Consider the following 20,190-nt stretch of genomic DNA (forward strand, 5'->3'; position numbering starts at 1 on the left):
CAGGACAAACCTTTGGAGAAAGGAAGTTGAGACCAACAAGATGGTAAACTCATCCCAGAGGTACTGCCCCTTTTGGCGGTGCCAGGAAAATTAAGAAACTATGGTTGTTGATGTGATGTGATGTGATGAGATGTGACATGTAAGAGTTAGTAGGTGGAGAAAACTGCTTATAAGGGGAGACCCAACAGAAAGTAAGCATATTCTTCTGGCTGAAGCTTGGAACCTGAAGAAACTCTTGTTGGTGGTAATCTTAATCCATCATGGCACTCAGTAGAGTAGTAAGCTAAGCAACCCTACCTCTTTCCCACCTTTCCCTCTCTTTACTATTACTACTTTGATATAATAAAGTTATTAAAGTTACTAGCAGTCTCATAATTAAATTTTAACTATTACACAAGTATTATGCTACTTCACAGCTTTACATTATTATGATCACCACCACTAACACCACCACAAGCAGCAGTAGCAGTATCACAATTATTGCTAGCATTTATATAACATTGAAGCTTGTAAAGCACTTTAAATGTTATCTCATTTGATCTCTACAACAACCCACTGAGGTAGGTGTTATTATCTTGTCCTTTTACTAGATAAGGAAGATGACTTTTACAATTTCATATAATTAGTAGGAGTCCAAAGCTGAATTTGATTCCACTTACTTCCAAACACTCTTATTTATGAATCCAAGTTGCATGAACTGTAATAACATTCTTTCTAAAAAGAGTTTGAAGTTGCTAATGATGAACCACACTTAATTCTTCAACATAAAATTAATTATATCCATCTTACCAGACAAGGAACTAGATACAGATGAAGAAGTCATTAAAGAATCAGCTGTCAGTGTGCAGCCTCATAACTGACTAATTAGGACAAATGTCAGGGAAAAATCCATGTTAGAAGAAAGAATAAGTTTGAGGAAAACAATTATCTCAAGCAAAGAAGTTCCAACATGACATCTTTAGATACTCTGTCATCTCCACAAATTGGCAAATGGGAAGGGGGAGGGCAGGATAAAGAAAAAAAATGACTATCAGTTTTTTTTCCCTTAAAATAGTTTAAATGAAATGAAATGGTTGCTAATGAGATAGTTGATAGGAGCCCCAAATCATCAGTCGATGGAAATTGGATCTCCCTTTCAAGCTGAGAGACATCGCAAAGGGAATCACCAGTTTACTGAACAAGGTCATTTGCAAAGCATAGCAGAAGAAGGTGATAGAAAATTATGACCAGTAAAACTTTATCATATAATGAAAAGCAGTAGACAAGAAGACAGTCTTCCCTTCATACCTCCATCCTAGAGCACTGGGGTGATGTCCCCAATAGCTAACAAAATTAAAATTACTTTCCTTGAATAGGCACTTTATTAATTTTATAGTTTGATTTGCTATGATTCCCTTCACTATGCTCTACTTAAATATATTACTTTCTGCTCAATATCATGTCCTGGTCATTCTTGTTCCCAGTAACTTTCTTATGCTGCTTCCAATGCCTAGGCTAAGCTTTGAGTTTCAAGTGTTGTGTTTCTCATATCTTCTTCAGTGGTCAGAATAGGATTCTGTAAACATTGTTTATAATAACCTAATGAAACTTTATTGACTTTGATCTCAAGAACATGGCAGGTGAAATGAGAACAAGACTAATATTTTACAGAACTAATCGCTCAGTGTTTGCCATACTCATTCTATAATGATTGATTCTAATCAATGAAAATAACATGACCTCCTTAGTTTGCCTCTTTCACCTTAGTCCTGTATGTGGCAAGTGAGAACCTAAGAAATGAAACAAGTCAAGTCAACAAAGTTTACAAGTTAACTTAATTTAGTTCCTATAATGTGCCAAACAATTTACTAAGCACTAGGGATACACTAAAAAAAGCAAAAAATAACCCTTGATCCTAATGAACTCACAATCTAATTAAAGAAACAATATGTAAATAACTGGTTACAAGAAAGATATATTCAGGGTAAACTATAAAAAATATCTATGGAGAGAAGCTATTAGAATTAACGGGGATTAAAAACAGATTTTTATAGAAATTAAGATTTTAGTTAGTTCTTGAAGAAAATCAAGGGAGCCAGGAGACAGAGAAGAGGAGGGAGACTGTTTCAGGAATAGCATACTGCCAATAGAGATATCCAGAATGGGGAGATGGAGTATCTCGGGACAAATAGGACACTGGTCATTCGATTATAGAATTTATTGAGGGAGGGGAAGTCAAGTGTAAAAAGACTGAAAAATACTATGGGACAAGGTAATAAAAGAATTTGAAAATCAAACAGATCTTATATTTAATTATGGAGATGATAGGAAGCTACTGGAATTTATTGAATAGAGCAGTGACATGATTAAACCTGAGGTTTCCCAGTTAAACAAAGAAAGGGGCATAGATATGGGGTGATAGCCACTGGGGATGGATGGATCATTTGAGGGGATTTTCAAGAATGGTAGGGACATGGGACACATTTTTAGGCAATAGGAAAGTAGATAATGGAAAAGGAGAGATGGAAGTAACATAGTGGAGAATTTGATAAAGAAGAGAATCTGCTAGAGAAGATTGGAGGACATGAGATCCCTTGTTTATGTAGAGGAGTTTGCCTTGGCAAGGAAAAGAGGGAGGAAAAAATCTAGAAAAGGCTTTCTGAGGAGTGGGATAGTAAATAAATTAGGTATATATGAAATGTTTGCCTATTTACAGTGAGGGTTTAATTGAAATTATGTGACATAAATTCATATTGAACTCAGTCACTATAGGATTCTTGAATTGAATAAATACACAAAGAATATTTAATTTTTAAAATATCTTCTTTTAATCTGTGATTTTATTGGTCCAGAGACATGTATTCTATCAATCAAATTGGAAATGCTTTCTCTGCAACTGTCCTAGGACAATATTATCAAAAACATGCCTTGCACAATACTTCCAAGTACAACCAGAGCCAAGTTAAAATGTAATTGGCAAATATTTAATGAAATAAATACAAATTGAAATAAACATAAAAAGAATGATGTTAAAATTAGGTCAATGTCCTTCCCTTAGAGTTCCTTATATATGGTTTATTGGCCCTCATTTCTATTAAAATTTAGCAACACTGGTCTAAGGAACTGAGAATCTAAGTGTGTCACCCAGGCTCAAAAAACCATTGTCAAAGACAGAAGTCAAATTCAAATCTTCCTAACTCTGAGGCGAGCACCTTATTGACTCTACTATGCTGATATGTATTGTTATTATTAATTATTAATATTCTCATTATTATTGTTGTTGTCATTAATGTAGTGTGTTAACATTTTCAAAGTGCTTCAAATATATTTTCTTAATGTAGTTTACAAAATAAAGGAAAAGGTCAAAGATGGCACTTTAATTCAAGTAAATTTAACAAACATTTTTTGAATTTCTTTTTTGTTAACGGCACTCTGTTACATGATGGGGATTGAAAAAATTGATGGTAAACAAATTTAACACCTTGTTCTCTAATAAGAAAGATATTAAAGGTATACAAAGAAGTACATTATGAGATAAATATGAGAACTAAAATTTTATGAACATCTGAAGGAAATGAATCATTTTTAGCTGGGCAATTAGGAAAGCTTTTATGGTGAATGATAACTAATTGGGCCAAGAATTGAATAAAAATATAAACTGAATAGGACTCTAATTTAAATCCTAGTATACTCCAAACTTCTTGAGGATTATTCTAGATCTAAATATATATAATCTGTCTACTAAAGGCCCAAATGGTCTGTTGCTTAAATAGAATTTCAAACAAAATATGATTCAGAGGGGACTTAATTAGATAACATGTTTATTTACTCATATTTATTCCAGTGAATTTATTCATTTATTAAATTTTATTAAATCGACACATTTATTGATAATTAACTATGGCGCATAGCCTAGGTGCAGAAGATAATAATGAATTCCTATACCAATTATTGTCTTGAATGTCATTTGGCAATTAATCATGTTCTCCCTTATAACATTCTCTATTGTTTCAGAGTGTTATTTAAATTTTTTATTGTTATTTACTTTATATATTGCCTCCTAATAACCCTGATGGAAGGGAACAAGTCTTATCCTTTGGATCCCATGTTAGTACAGTGCCTTGTATAGTCTGGTGTACAATAAATAGTAGGTGATCTTATTAACAGAAAACCAACAAAAATCACAATCCCTCATAACATTAAATAAAGCCATTCTGTACAGCTGAAACAGTTAAGAATTAATCCCACAACTTTTTCTAGTGTTCTGTGGTTTCTTTCATTAATAATATTGTTAAAGTACATCTTAAAAAATAAAATATGATTACACTATTGGATGTCCTCCTCTGTCAGTAACCCAGAGAACTATTTGTTATACAAAGAATAAAAAGGAGGGAAAAAATCCTTTAGCAAAACCAACTAAAAGATCAAAAACTCAAACATTTTCTGTAGTTTTATAAAGGAGTGCCACTAATGGAAATAAGTTTCCTTTAGAAGCAATGAAAAATTAATGGATTATTAGGAATTAGAACTATAGTTACATTTCTTTTATTTGAATTAGATAAATTAAGATAATTTATAATATGCATATTTGAAGTCATTAGGTAAATCAGAAGATCAACCAAATGACTGAAACAAATTTAATCATATAATATACCTATACATCCATATACATATATATCCATAAATTGATATGGATACATATGCAAATATGAGATAGAGTCACCAAGGGAGAGAGTAAGAAAAATAACAAGAAACCAGAAGGACAAAAATTTAACTTTTAAGTTAATGTTGGATAGTGTAAAAGATGCCAAGGTGAGTACATAGAGAATGTAATAAGAATAATCAGGGGAAAAAGTTAGGAAGATACATGGGAGCTAGGGACATAGCTTTAAAAAATAGATGGTAAATGATAGAAACTCTTTATTGAAACAAAAGAGAATGAGAGCTAATAAGTCATTGAAAGTGGCAAGAATGATGTAGAGACCTTTAAGAGTTCAATTTTGGTAGATGGATGAGGTTAAAGCCATGAGGTCAGATTTAAAGGGTCAAGGAGGAAATGAATCAAGTACAAAGAAGAAACAAGTATAATCACTCATTTCAGAAGGTAAAGAGTGAAAAAAAAACAATAAATGGAGAAGTACTATATTTGTCAATAGAGTAAATAAGATCTCTTTTGTAAAGATGTGGAGGCATTTAAATATTTGGATGTAGAGGGGAATGAAGATTTAAGAACTGAAGATGCTGCAGAGATGGTAGAAATAAATATAGAAATGTCACCCTAATTTAAAGAATGGGATTTAAGTTTATAACTTGTTAGGTAACTCATGGAGAATGGTCATTTCTTTTTCTGAGTTTAATGTAAATGAACAAATTGCTTCCTATTAACTGTACTTAGTCTTCCAAATACTATGACATAAATATGACAAATTCTCAACTTTTCAGGAAGTTTCAGGAAGGGTAGGGTGAACATTTAACAATTTTACTAAAAAAACAATTTTTGTTTCTATTTTATTTTTAGATCACTTACAATTCCCAATTCATCCCTCTTCTCTCTGTGTGTCCCAGGGGACCATGTGTTATACCAAAGAAGAAAAAAGAAGACAAAAAAAGTTTAACAAAACCAACTAATACATCAAAAGTCTAACATTTTTTATTCTTCTATGGACAGTCCCGAACCTCCTAAAATAAGGACAGTGCCTTCTTATATCTTTACTTGGGAAATAAGTCTGGTCAAATACAATTTTATGGCTTTCAGTTTCCACTGTACTGTTATTATTCTTTTCACTTACATTGTTGAAAATTATACTTAATTTGCTTTGCATTTAAGTAGTAGTTCCACATTTCTCTGATCATCACATTCATTGTTTCTTTTAACACTGTAATATTCACTTGTAATCACACTACAGATTGTTTAGCCATTCTCATAAAATTTTTGGTGTTTATTTATGGGCCTTTGTTTTTATCATTAACTTAGTTTAAGTGAATATAGTCAAAGCAGTAGAATCTCAAGCTCCAATGTTTTGAACCTTGTAGCTATTTTTTTTTTTGCATAATTCTAAATTGCTTTTCTAAAGCATTTGGAATAATTTACAACTCCACAGTGCATTGATATTATTTTTCCAGGCTCTACAATATAGATTATTCCCAATTGTCATTGACAATTTTCTTCCTGGCTGTTAGATGAAATCCCAGATGTTATGACTTGTAGTTCACTTAATGGATATTTGGAGCATCTTTTCAGATGATTAAGGACTTATAATTCTTTTGAAGAGCTGTTTTCCTTACATACATGGTGAAAACATCTAATGGAAATGTTTTTGTATATACATATCTTTAGTTATTTGCATAGCTTACATACTTATATATAGAGATATTTGATGTAAAGTTTTCTTTTCTGGTAATCACTTCACATCACATTCCAATTTAATTTTAATTCAAAAGCATTTTAAGTTCATGCTATTTAAATGATCTCTCTTTTTTTTTCTTCCACTTTATCCCTTGTTTGGTTAAGAATTAATATCTCAGGCTGAGGAAAAACAGACACATTGACTTATTGTTAGTAGATTTGTAACTTAGTTAAGTCTTCTGGAAAACAATTTGAAATTATGTTTCAAAAGATACTAAACTAGGCATATCCTTTGGCCCAGAAATCCACTGCCAGGAATATGCCTAAATAAATGTATATTGTTAAAAAATAAAAACAAAAAAACTCGATAAGGAAATTTTTGCATGTATAAAGGGAAGAAGATGATACTAATACATGGATTAGGAATGACTTCCCATAGGAAATGGTACATGAAATGAGCCTTGAAGAAAAGGGAAGCTTCTAAGAGGCAGTGGAGAGGGACTGAGAAATAATTTTTATCATTGAGGATAATATCAAAAAAAGTGTGTGTGTGTGCATGTGTGTGTGTGTGAGAGAGACAGAGAGAGACAGAGAGACAGTCAGACAGACAGAGAATGCTTTTTTTGAGGAATAAATAGATTACTTTGACTCTTATGAAGAATACATGAAAAATAAAATTGGAGCTTTGCTGTTATCATTCAGTTGTTCAACTCTTCTTTTTCCCCATCTGGGGTTTTTTTGGTAAAGATATTGAAATGGTTTGACATTTCCTTTCCAGGACATTTTACAGAGGAGGAAACTGAGGCAAACAGGGTTAAGTGGCTTGTTCTGGGTTACAGAACTAGGAAATACCTGCAACCAGATTTGAACTAAGGAAGATGAGTCTTCCTAAAGTCTGGCCCAGCACTCTATCCACTGCACCTACCTGGTGCATGCAGGTAGATTGTAAAAGAGTAAAAGGTGGAATGTGTATTGCTCTTCTCCAAAAAATTAGTGATTTATTTGGGTCATTTGCAACTAGTAGTATAAGCAACATAGATCCAATGAGGTTTAATCATATTTACATAAGAAATATTTGCTGAATTAAACTGAACATAACAAATTCAGCATAGTTTTCATTCACTCACCAAACAGTTATTACATAACTGCTATACATAATACATGTATATATTTTCTAGGTGCTACAGGCTAAACATAAATGAATTTTACACCTAATTAATATTCTTTAGTAGTACATAAATTAGCTAACACTACAAAGACTATACACTCATAACTGAATTTAAAAATTTTAAATATAATTTAAAACAATATCCACTATTTGTTAAAATTTCAGCTTAAATACTGCCAAACACATAAATGCTTCAAAAAACCTTGGAAGGTATAAGAATTGTTGATTATAACCACGAAATTTTGATGTTTATATCCTCACTAGTATGTAAAGAGTAAAATTCTTGGAGAGAAAGTTTCTTCCTAGGAACTCACTACATAGTATGGTGAAACAAATAAAAAATAAACATAGAAACTAAAGAAGCACATAATATTATGGTAGATTATATCTATTCCCTGTTTGACCAGACAAAAATCCAGAGATTATTCAGCCTCTAAATCAACTTTACAATGTGTTTTCAGTAGACTGAAATCAAAGGTGAAGATTTACATTTCAATGTTGTCAATAAATCTCTAGATCTTTGACTTGGTGCAAGTGACTATGTTAGCCTCTCTATAGAGAGAAATGTTAGCATCTATCACATTACAAACATAATTGATTTTATCAGTATTTCTAAGGAAAGTTTTGTTTTTTTAGACCATTTTTATACTGAAACAAAATAAGTGCCATATTTTTGTGAGCAATGAAGTATTATTAGTGAGTCAGCTTAAAAAGGAGACATCCTTAGCTTCTCTCATTACCTTTTTGCTATTTTTTTCATTTGCTACTTTTATCTGATGCTACCTAGAAGAAATGAAAATTTCATTCACAATTTTCCTCTTATCATTTGGCATTTTTCAGTTTTGAGATCTGACTTAAATCATACTTCAAGAGTGACAAGTATCTTTTATTTTTGCATGATTCCCATTCCTTTGATTAAGATGAATTATTAATACTCTCATGAATTCTTTTTCTTTACCATGCTTGTGTATTCTGTTTCAGACAGCTAGATTGCATAGCGGATAGAAAGCTATTCCTGGTATCAAGAAGGCTTGAGTTAATATCTAGCTTTTGACACTTGTTCTATAACTCTTGACAAGTCAATACATTTTTATCTGCCTCAATTTACTCACCTGTAAAATAGAGTTAAAAATAGAAGCTACCTTCCAGGATTGTTATGTGCTTAAAATGAGATAATATTTGTTAGTAATTATAAGCATTAAATATTTTACAAATTCCATCTCTACCTGTGCCTCCTTCTTTTCCTCATCCACCTCCTCATATTATTATTTCAATTGGAAATATGATGGTCATGATAAGGTTGAAAGTGAAGGAACAAATTTAAATAATTTATTATAAAAGTCAAACAATTCTGTTTTTCTGCTTAGTCAAAATGCTACCAGTGATTCTGGAATTTCCATCATTCTACCACTTGCCAGTTAAAACTAATAATTACCATTTTTGAGGTTTTTCTATTCCTTTTGCCTGACTTCAAATGCTAAAGGAAAAAAAGGAATATTAAACTGAAAAACAACTTCCAGAAACTTGAAATCTCTTACAGAACTAAAACATAGACAATCATGTTACACATGACAACAAATGAGTACTATACCTTTAGGATCACTTAACACTGAACCAAATGCACTGATCACCACATCGGCTTTCAGCTGGACTAGCTGATCTTCATCTTCATTCCAATTTCCAGATTCATCTTGCTCTGTCCGAACAAATTGCATAGCAACAATTCGCCCACCTTTTACTATAACCTTTCTCGGAGAAAGGAAAGGCAAAAATTCACATTTTTCTTCCTTAGCAAGTTCCATCTAAGAAAAAAACAGAAAAAAAAATTTTTAAAGATCTTCAAGACAATATTTGATCTGTTTTCTAATCAGAGGTTAACTTAACTCTTTCTAAAAGGCTCTACCATTTTAGTAAGCATAATGCTTTATTTTTCATTGCATGGAAGACTGATATATTATGTGGTTTCTAAGAGTATTTTAATCAAGAATTTACATGATAGTAAGTGGCTGAAAAGGTGTATCAGTCAGTCAGTGAGAAGGAACATATTGTTATACTGGTATTCAGGGAACAGAAATCACAAGAAACTTCTCTCACTTGAGTTTTATGTCCCACCATTAGCTCTTGGCATTTGAACATCCTGTGGACAATGGGTTGGTTCCTGTCTTCTTTCTCTTTCTTTTTTTCTCTTTCACTTTGACTCTCATGCCCAATGTGCAAGTGAATAGCATAGTCTACCAGCAGGCTAATTTATCTATGCTGGGAAAAGTCAATATGATTGGAGAAACCTAACAGTGCCAGTATATGATCAGAACAATAGGCAGCTTTTTGGTTAAGAATATCTGCTGCACTGTGAAAAGACATTTATATCTTCAGCGAATAGGTCCTATACCATTTGCCTTCCACAGCTTTTTTTTGTAAAAACAGTCACAAAATAGAATTATGTTAATAAAACTGTGGAAAAAGAACAAAAATATTGACCTTTACTTTAGATTACTATATTTCATATCATAGAATTTTTCTTTTACAATTAATTTTTTTAAAGAATGGAAAGGGATTTGTGGATGCAAAAATTGAGCCATAATATGTGTTACTTATCTAAGAAAAGATACTGTCAGGAAAAGAATCTAATTCATTTCTTGCTTTTTCCAGACCAGTGTCCTTCTATTGGGCCTAAATTGGAAAGTGACACACTACTTGCTATAATGAAATTCACATATCCATTCTTCATTAATAGCTAACATTTATATTCTACTTTGGGACTCCAAAACACAATATATATTATCTCATTTGACCATTAAATATTATTACTTGACTGATCTCAATATTACTACATCTAAACCTGAATTCTTTCTTCTTACATTATGGGGCACTTGAAAAAGAAAGTTTATTTCTGCATGCATGAAACCATTGTCAAATACCTGGCATATTTTATGCTTTAAAACATGTCTAACTATAAGTATCTTGTAGAATCATTAAAATATGAAGTGGTTTCCTATTTTTAAATAAATAGCATGAACAGAAATTGTTAACATCTAAGAGTATGTCTGAAGAATAAAGAAGCAGAATGGAATTATATTACCAGATATAATCCATGCTTCTCTGAATCCACTCTCCTTTTTATTAGCTCCCTGCAATTATTCAGTCACTTATCAATGGGATTGTAATTTCAGTGGAAAGGCTTCTCAAATAGAGGAGGAGAGGAAGAGAGACAGACAGGCAGGAAGACAGACAGACAGATACACAGAGACACAGAGACAGAGTCAGAGAGACAAAAAGAGAGAGAGAGAAAAGAAGAGGGAGAGGGAAATGGTAAAGGAAAAGGAGAGGGAGAGAGAGAGAAAAGAGAGAGAGAGACAGAGAGAGGTAGAGAGTGAGAGACAGAAAGACACAGAGAAACAGAGACAGACAGAGACAGAGAGAGAAACAGAGAGACACACAGAGAGAGAGAGATTCTTTTTTGTACACTTACAGAATAAGAGATTATTATTCAAGAAGGGGCCAGCTAACAAAAATATTTCTAATAATGTAATAAATATAGTGCAATCAATATATATTTCCTAGGTCTCCATGTGTTGCTTTTGTCACATTCAGATAATGCAACACCTCTCAATTCATCAATATGATCTGCTTTACTGTGTTTCAAAAATGTCACCTTATACTAAATTTTAGTGATAATGCCACACTTGATTGAACAACAATGCCAAATGTTTATAGTTTGAATAAATCAATATGTAACACTTATTTATAACAAGCCTATTTCAGTTGTGAGTAGAAATAAAATATTGTGATAAAAACATAGTTGAAGTACTTCTCATGTTCAGATTTAAGTTCTCTTTTGTCTCATCTTCTTTTCATACCTATTTATATTACAACACAAATTTCTTGCCTGTTAGTGAGATTTTACAGACATGAAATCCTTAGCCAAATGTTTTAAAATGTTTGCAATCTAGATAAGTTTTTGCTTTGCTTCCTATATTTTCCATTGCTTTCCTTTTCACATCTTCTGTGATAATTAAATTGAGACATTAGGAAGTCCTTGTATAGGACATTCCATTGCCTTCTTTTGAGCCCTTGAAGAAATGGTCTCAGGTATCTATAATGGGCTCCGACTTCACCACAGTCTCAAAGCATCCTTAGCTTATTTCAAAGCCCAGCTCAAGGACCACTCACTTGGTCTTTCTTGATTACCACCATTGTCAATGCTTTCTTTTTTTTTTCTAATAGCTTAGGGAATATTTTGTATTTATTAATCCATTTATATATTGCATGTGCACAAAAAGAAAGCTGGAACTCAAGTCAGAAAGATTTGAATTCAGATCAGACACTATTTAGCTCTGTGACTCTATAGAAGGTCACTTACCCACTGTCTACTTTAGTTTCCCCATATGTAAAGTGAAGATAATAACACCAACCTCTCGGGGCTGTTTTGAGGATAAAATGAGATAATATTTGTAAAGTGCTTTGCAAAGCATAAAAGCTTTTAATAAATGTTTATTGATTTAATGAGCCCAAATATGTCCATCTATACCAAACTCAGAAGCCCTTAGTTCTAGTTTTATGATCCTATGATTCTATGGATTTGTCTTATTTTTAAATTTCTCAGAGTATATATACCTTAATATGCATTTAAAATTAAATTGCCTTCTGTATATTGTAAATTTTCCTTATTGAGAGACATTGATGTTTTTGTCAGCAAACCTTATGTCTCAGAACTGAGAACATTAGCATTCAAATAATTGAATATTTTAAGTCATTATCTGCCAGTGCATAGAGGTTAGGCTTAGAGGACTCTGGCCACTCACAAAGATTATTTCCCATGCTTGCTAGAGTAATTCCAGTGATATTATGCTCTAATGCATATAGGATACTGCTATTGGATGAGAAAGACATAAATCATGCCAGCTCTTGCTCTTTTGCTGTTAAGTAGCTGGGATTTCCATTTGATTTATCTGGAGAAAAACATTTTAAGGTAGGCATAGGGAGATGCAATTTTGAAGGGATATGTTTACTTGGGAAGTAGTGACATTACATTGGAAAAAGGAAAAGAAAGATCAGCAGATAAGAAAGGGGCTTGAGAGAGAGAAAGGTGATTGGGAAAATGAAGATAGAGAAAATGAACAGTTATTGAATGCATATGACAGGTGAAATGCCTTGAAATTGCTTTTGAAAAAAGATGATGGAATATTCTTTAGTCGTCTAAGGAATTTTTCTAAGGAAGGGCAATAGAAACTATGACATGAGAACAACATTGTATATATGAGAGACAGAAAGAAAGCATGAAGTCTTATCTTATCTGCCTTTCCCTCATATGGAAAGAAAGGAAAAAAATCTAAGAAAATATTATTACCAATAACTAGCAAAATCCTGGCAATAGTAATTGATTAATAAATGTTCTTCTGTTGAATGATTAATCCCATCAGGAATTATAATAAATATTAAGCAGAAAATATTTATGTTATCTTGTCCAAAGCTTTGCAGAATTTAGAAACATTTTTACTGTTTGTAAACCTTTTTGTTGAATCTCAATCAAGATGTTAACTGGAAGAGCTGTAGAGAATTCCAACCAATGAGTTGTCTGGGCAGGGTTGCCTTGAAAGAAGCATTTATAAATATAAAAAATATTTTGTTTTAATCAGATATTTTTATACTGATGCCTAGTTAAATCAAATCTAGTTAAAAAAAACATAAACAATGGGAAGAAGATGCCTAGAAGATAAATAGTTGAACTTGTTTGCTCCAAACGCAACTTGCAGCAACCTGTGTTTAACATTGGTTCAGGCATTTAAAAGTTGTACTTTTATCATTTACCATGAAAGGATTTTGTGACTTTCAAATGTTAAAGTATATGTAAAGTGTTTTACAACAAGCTAGGTAAGCACCGTTCCTTTGTCTTCATCCAAGGAATTCTGATAGAAATGGTTCTATATTAAGTCTTTATACTATTAGTCTTTTATATTTATCATTTAATGTAATACTATATAATTAGATAAAAATGAGGAACCAGAATAAAATTATTAAATGTAAGTTAACATTCAGGTTTACTGAAAGCATCTCAGGACAACTCCAATAGCAGAAAGGATTATTGGAATGATAACTATTTCATCTTGTTTCTGGATGATTTTAATTTCTTTAATTTGATCTCTGTAATTTGAAAGCTTTTCTTTCCACATAATTTGAAGATTGTATTACTTATCATGGAATATAGAAACACCTTTTTTTTTAAGTTGCCCTTAAATTATTTTGATGAATGTTATATCCATTTGGTTGTGGGCAACAATTTTGTCTATGCTAGTATTCAAATTGCATTATAATTTATTTGTTGAATTCTAAAGGATATCTTTGGGAGAAGGGATGTCCTATATTTATAATAGAGATATTTCTGCCTCCTAATTTATTAAAATAATTTCTGGCATACAATTCTAGACATCAGATCATGTCTTTCTAACTATTCAGTAGATGACAAATTGTTATAATCTTCAATGCTACATGGCATCATTTTTATGATTTCCTTATGTGATTTGTATTGGTCAATATGACTTGGGTTCCTTAAAGATAATCTTTCTACAATATACATTAGCAAGGGGCTAGCTCTATATTGCTATCATAAATCTTTTCACTTCTGTACTAAAATCTATTTAACTGAAGTCGTATACTCAATGTTCAATATATTCAATGAATCTTTGTCTACATTTTTTTTTGGAAGGGAGTCAGATTCATGGGGCTATCTACCATGAGGGAACTTTGATTCCACTCTTGTATCTTAATTATGTTTGTTCTATTTCTTTATATCCATACTGTTCATCATTTTATACATTAAAACATATCTTTGTAAGAGTTTGAGAGTGTGTACTTTAAACTATTCTTGCCTGCCTTTGATTATAATTTTTTCACTTCTTACCATGGAAATCAAGTGTCAGTCAGTTAAGGCTGTTTCTAGATATTTTTGACACTTCAGTACAATGGCTTTCCTACTGGTTAAACCTCTATAGGGAGTGTGGATTGTCAATGTCTTGAATTTGCCCATTTCTATTTTTATAGAATTAGCTATTTTGAGATGATGAGTAGGATGATAGTTTGGACCTGCTATAATAAGCCATAATTATCTTCCTTTAATTGTTATCCTTTAATCCAATTTGATATTTACTTCAATTTTTGCTCTGTTTGAAAATCTGACTATAGACAGACAGCTGATTCGAAAAATGATTGTTATATTTATTTATATCTGTAACCAATTTGTTTTAGTTAAGATATAATCCAATTAATTTTTAATGTGGTTTAGTATTTGCCATACTTTGCCTTCCATATCTCTTTTGGAATAAAGTATTAATTCTACAAATATGAGGCTCATGAGAAATCTAAATATGTTTGACTTTTTATTTTTTGATCCTAAATCGTATTTTCTGCATATTTTCATATTTTTGGTTTATCATGCTTGGTTCCACCTTTGCACTAAAAACACTGAGTATTCAGATTTATATTAATGAAGTTAGAAGGATAAAAACAAAGTAATATTAAAAAAATTCATTAATCCCTTCTATCTCAGAGGTTATGAAATCCTGTTATTCCACAACTTCTTCATCTTCTACAAGATGAAATCATAATGAGTAATATGGATCACATTATTGAACAATTCATGGTGAAGTAACCATATATCTCAGCATAAGATGATTTTTTGTGTCTATAGAACCAAGGTCCTTTATTTGCTTCACCAAGAGAAACTTTTGAGGACATTATTGAATTTAGTTGCAACGACTTTATTAAATCTAATTTAATTCATAACAAGAATGCCAATATGGATGTGGTTCATTTCATAGAATAGGGTATTAACTTATTGGCCATGTGATAAAAAATCATTAAATAGCAAAAGTTAATGTCTTTAGATAAATAAGAGCTCCTTGACTGATATCTTCTCTATTACTTCTATTACTACAGATGGAAACTAAGATTCATTTTGAGTTTTTTGCCTATTGTCTGGAATCCTCTAGACAAGCAAACAAGCAAAAAAAAAAACAATTTGTTTGGTAGCCTTTCTATAATCAGGTAGTGTGGTAGATATCTCACTCCCATGCAAATTGATGCATTCTTTTTTTTTTTAAACCCTTACCTTCCATCTTGGAGTCAATACTGTGTATTGGCTCCAAGGCAGAAGAGTGATAAGGGCTAGGCAATGGGGGTCAAGTGACTTTCCCAGGGTCACACAGCTGGGAAGTGGCTGAAGCCAGATTTGAACCTAGGACCTCCCGTCTCTAGGACTGGTTCTCAATCCACTGTGCTACCCAGCTGCCCCCCGATGCATTCTTTTTTAATGAGCATGCTATCAGGGCAAAAGCAGAGGCTGGGTATCACTACCCATTCACAGAAAAGTAATGCTATGTTCTGAGGACCATTAAAAGATTACTTATGAAAGAAAGTCAAACTATTTTCAATACTTTGTTTTAAAAATAGATACTGTGTCTCTTCAGAAATTTTGTTTGTATACTATATTTATAACAATAAATATAAAAATGGATAAATTTATTCAAAAGTACAATCTCCATTGCTTTTTGTTTCAAGATCTTCTCCCAAAGCAGTAAATTTGTTCAGAACATAGTACATATTCACAAGATATTTGGTTAATTGATTTTGTAAGTTAAGAGAAGTATATATTGTCAATACTACAGGTATTCCCAAGACATAAGTCAGAATCTATTTTAGAGTTTCTGAAAACAGTTAATATTTTTCTCTAATAATAAATAGTACAGATAGCTGTTGACTCCTATGTTACCTGCAGTTGTTTTAGTTTGCTTAATCTTTAAGTGACTTTGTGTACTGTTATATCTAGAACATAAAGCTTTTTAATAATTGTTATTATAATTTGCATTTACTTGGGACATGAAGGCTTCCAAAATACTTCACATGCATTATCTCATTTGAACCCCACAATAACCCTACGAATTATATACTATTACTATCCCCATTTTACCAGCTGAGGAAATTAAGACTGTGAGAAATTAAACAATGTTCCTCTGATCACATAATTACTATATGTCTGAGGTGGAATTCAAATCTTGATCTTATTGATTTCCACTTCAGAAGTATTCTATCCAGTATGTAATAAGACTCTAAAATGTAGTCTCTCACCCCCCCACACCCCTACTAATGTACTAGAGCAATTTGTTTCAATAGTAAATATAATTGTCATGAATGCCTTTCCAAGTAGTTTTATCAACAATTTATATAAAAGTTTAATACTATTTCTACATTAATTATATATTGATATGAATTGGCAAATTATAAAATTAAATAATTTTATAACTGAAAGACCAAGTTTTAGAGAACAACTAGTCAAAATTTCTCTCTTTATAAATACAACTGGAACAAAGGTAAATCAAATAACTTGCTTAAGGTCAATATAATTTGCTAATTTGCAGTAAACTTTAGATTTGAAATCATCTCTTCTGATACACAATAAAGGGTTCTTTCAACTATATAATACTAATCTCCATAAACAATGTTTAATACATAAAAAGTTTAAATATTTTCATCCTAAAGAAAGCCCTTTTCTTCCAACACTGAAGATTCAAATTCCTACTTTATCATATTAGTATGGTAAATTTTAGACTTATCTCTATAAAACTTAGGACAAGTTATTTTTTTTTGCAAGGATCAATTTTATCAACCATACAGACACCATAATAGATAGACCAGATTTTAATCATGTGTAATTATAAGATATTGTAGAAATGCTATAAGGCAGAACTGTAGTAATTTCAGTGGAGTTTTCAAATTTAGAGTGAATAATTTCATATTTTAAAAGATGAACTTAAAAATGTGTCTTAATAATCATGTACAAAAATAAAATTCCCAATTACAAAAGACAAAAAAGAAATTTTATAATTGACTGTGAACCATTGTTATACATGTTTTTAAGATATGTTGATATATAATATATATTTAATGTAAAACATGCAGGTACATTATATATTAAATGTCATTTTATAAATGTATATATAAATGTATTTTAAAATTCATATATACTACATAGTTTAAAATTTTACATTTATATCTGTCTTTATATATAGTTAAAGTAATGACAAAATTGTACAATTTATAAACCTTTGTTTTTTTATTTCATTTTATATATTAAAATATCTTATTATTAAATAGATGAGTGGTCAAAGAATATGAAGAGGTAATTCTCATATGAGTTATAATTTCATAAAGGATTATGAGAGATTTATATTACTATAAAAAGATTAATTAAAATTGGAACATGATTATAATATATCAGAGAATGTTATTTTGAATATTTAAGTGTCTGTGGGATCCTTGCTATAAGGAATCATTTAGAAACATAAGCAGATCAAAGAGAAACTGAGAAGCTAGTGAATATCAGTATGAGTATATAGATAATCAGAACTATTACCTATTTATTACCTGAATGTTATATTAGAAGTTTCATTTGATGGCACTGAAATATGTTGGTCTAATGCCATAGGAATAAATGAACAAATCTTGGCCAAGAGATTGTGTCTTTTATTAGATGTTAAATGTATAAAGCAGTGGAACTTTGGCTCTTTCAATCATAAATACCCCTGTCTAGCAGAGTAGCTAATGAAACTAGGGAAAGTGAAGATCATTATAGTCAGTTAGTAAAGATTCTTATAACTTGATGGGGAAGCCAATCTTGCATCCCATTACACATCTTGGAAATCTATCATCTTCTCATGACAATGCTAAAATCATTTCTCCTAGATACCTGTCATATTACCAAAAGATTCAGATTTCAAGAACTGAATGTTGATATGTACCTGCATTAATCCTCTATGCTGTAGTAATCAGCATCTACCAAGTGTGAGTCATAATCAGGATAGACCAACAATTCCCACCTTCATCCCATAGTTTTCACTTGTCAAACTGGCACATTAAATATTGACCTTCTTGTTCTCTTCCAGACATTCTGAACTGCTTAAAGCACCCATAAATTTTTATCAGATCTGTCAACATCTTTTGATACTTGTATTTGGGGGATTCTGTTATCCTGAGAAATTTAATCTCATCTGTTTGACTTTGCAGAAAGGACTGGAGGGAATTATTAATGGATTTTTCCCTCATCTTCTTAGAGAATAGTGCAGAACAATTGCTGGGTTCCCTGAAGACTTTCAGTGAGATGCTTTAGTTTGTCAGTAGCATCCGTGTGTGTGTGTGTGTGTGTGTGTGTGTGTGTGTGTGTGTGTGCAGCCTCAGGAGGAAATGAAAGACATTTGGAACTACAATTGTATGTATAAGCTTGTTATGCTTCTATGTTTTCTTTTCATCAGCTATATATCCTCTGGTTTTGTATTTCCTTAACAAAGAGAGAAAATGCTACATAAAAGTTGATGAAATACAAGGAAACGATGCTTATCATATGTTATAGGAATGGGGCATAGTTGCATCCATAATAGCTATGAGTGTTTAGGATACATTTTCTAGCCTTCAGAGGAAATAGTCTCCAGATTTAAATTTATACTTCAAAGTAGGTAGTATATAATATGCAAGGCCTTAGGTCATAGAGAGTGAAATCCTGTGCTAGTCATTTATGTGTTCTCTACTTGTAGATTTTAAAAAAATTGGCCTTGGTTTTGTACATCGCAAACAGTAGCCCTCCCTACCCCAAAGACCCCTACATCTGCTAAACAAACTATACCTGCTAATATTCACATGCCAAAAATGAATAAAAGTGCTGATAATACCAGAGAAAAATAATGTTCTTAATCTTTTTTCTATTTGTCAAGTAGTAATCACTATCCAAGTGACAGAAAAGAATTATTTTCCAAATGAAAAATTTTAGACTCATGAAAGCCTTATTATCTATCAAAAATAATTTATTTGCCCAAATCACTATAAAAGTCGATATCATTAAGGATATACTTGTGAGGTATAAAATCCACTGATATGATCAATGTATTTTATAGTAGACCTGATATTTAGTGACTTTCATGTTGTATACTTTGGGGGGATATGTGGAGATTGTGGAAGAATTGAGAGTTAAAATATTTGGTTTAATACCAAATTCTTCATGGTAATATAGAGCACCTCCCCTCCACCAGAATTTAATGTCCTGATTTTTCAAAAATAAGGGATAGGATAGAATCTGTGAGCTAAAATCTGATGAATTTGATTTGGATTGCTGGAAAAATCTTAGAATTCATTTTTTAAAGGGATAGTTGGTAAAAAAAAAATAAATGAAGCAATGATCATTATAAGCCAGCATGAATTGATGAAGCCATACAATTCAGTTCATGTCAGTTCAATCTTTTTTTTCCCTTTCTTGGGATGGTTACTATACTACTAGATTAGGAAAATGTTAAAGAAACAAACAATACCATTTCTTCTACTATTCCCATGGACTGGATGATGGTATGGTGAGATAGATTCAAAACTAGTTGAATTGCTAGACCAAAAGTACACCATTAATAATATTGTTCCAATTTGGAAGGAGGTCTCTAGGGAATGTGCAAAAATTCAGTGCTTAGGTCTTTGCTATTTAACATTTTTTTAATCAATGATTTAACATAGTGTGTGGCACATAACAGCAACTTAGTAAAAGCTTTTTGCTTGACTGATGGAGGTGGCTGACTGGTTGGATTTTTACATGCCATGTTTATCAAATCTGCAGAGTCTAGATCCAAAAATATTTGGAAAGTCTGTTATATTGAGATAAAACTATATAAAG

At 31.6% G+C, this 20,190-nt stretch overlaps 1 protein-coding gene across 1 annotated transcript in view; it reads right to left on the minus strand.

Moving 5' to 3' along the window:
* Positions 1–20,190, minus strand: part of DPYD (dihydropyrimidine dehydrogenase) — a 1,041,936-nt gene that overhangs the window by 580,629 nt on the left and 441,117 nt on the right. Inside the window, exon 11 of the mRNA XM_007485012.3 lies at positions 9,085–9,295. Within this exon, the coding sequence (XP_007485074.2) occupies positions 9,085–9,295 (211 nt within the window). The remainder of the gene's footprint in view (positions 1–9,084; positions 9,296–20,190) is intronic.

This window comes from Monodelphis domestica, chromosome 2, assembly GCF_027887165.1.
Source record: "Monodelphis domestica isolate mMonDom1 chromosome 2, mMonDom1.pri, whole genome shotgun sequence".
Classification (NCBI taxonomy): domain Eukaryota; kingdom Metazoa; phylum Chordata; class Mammalia; order Didelphimorphia; family Didelphidae; genus Monodelphis; species Monodelphis domestica.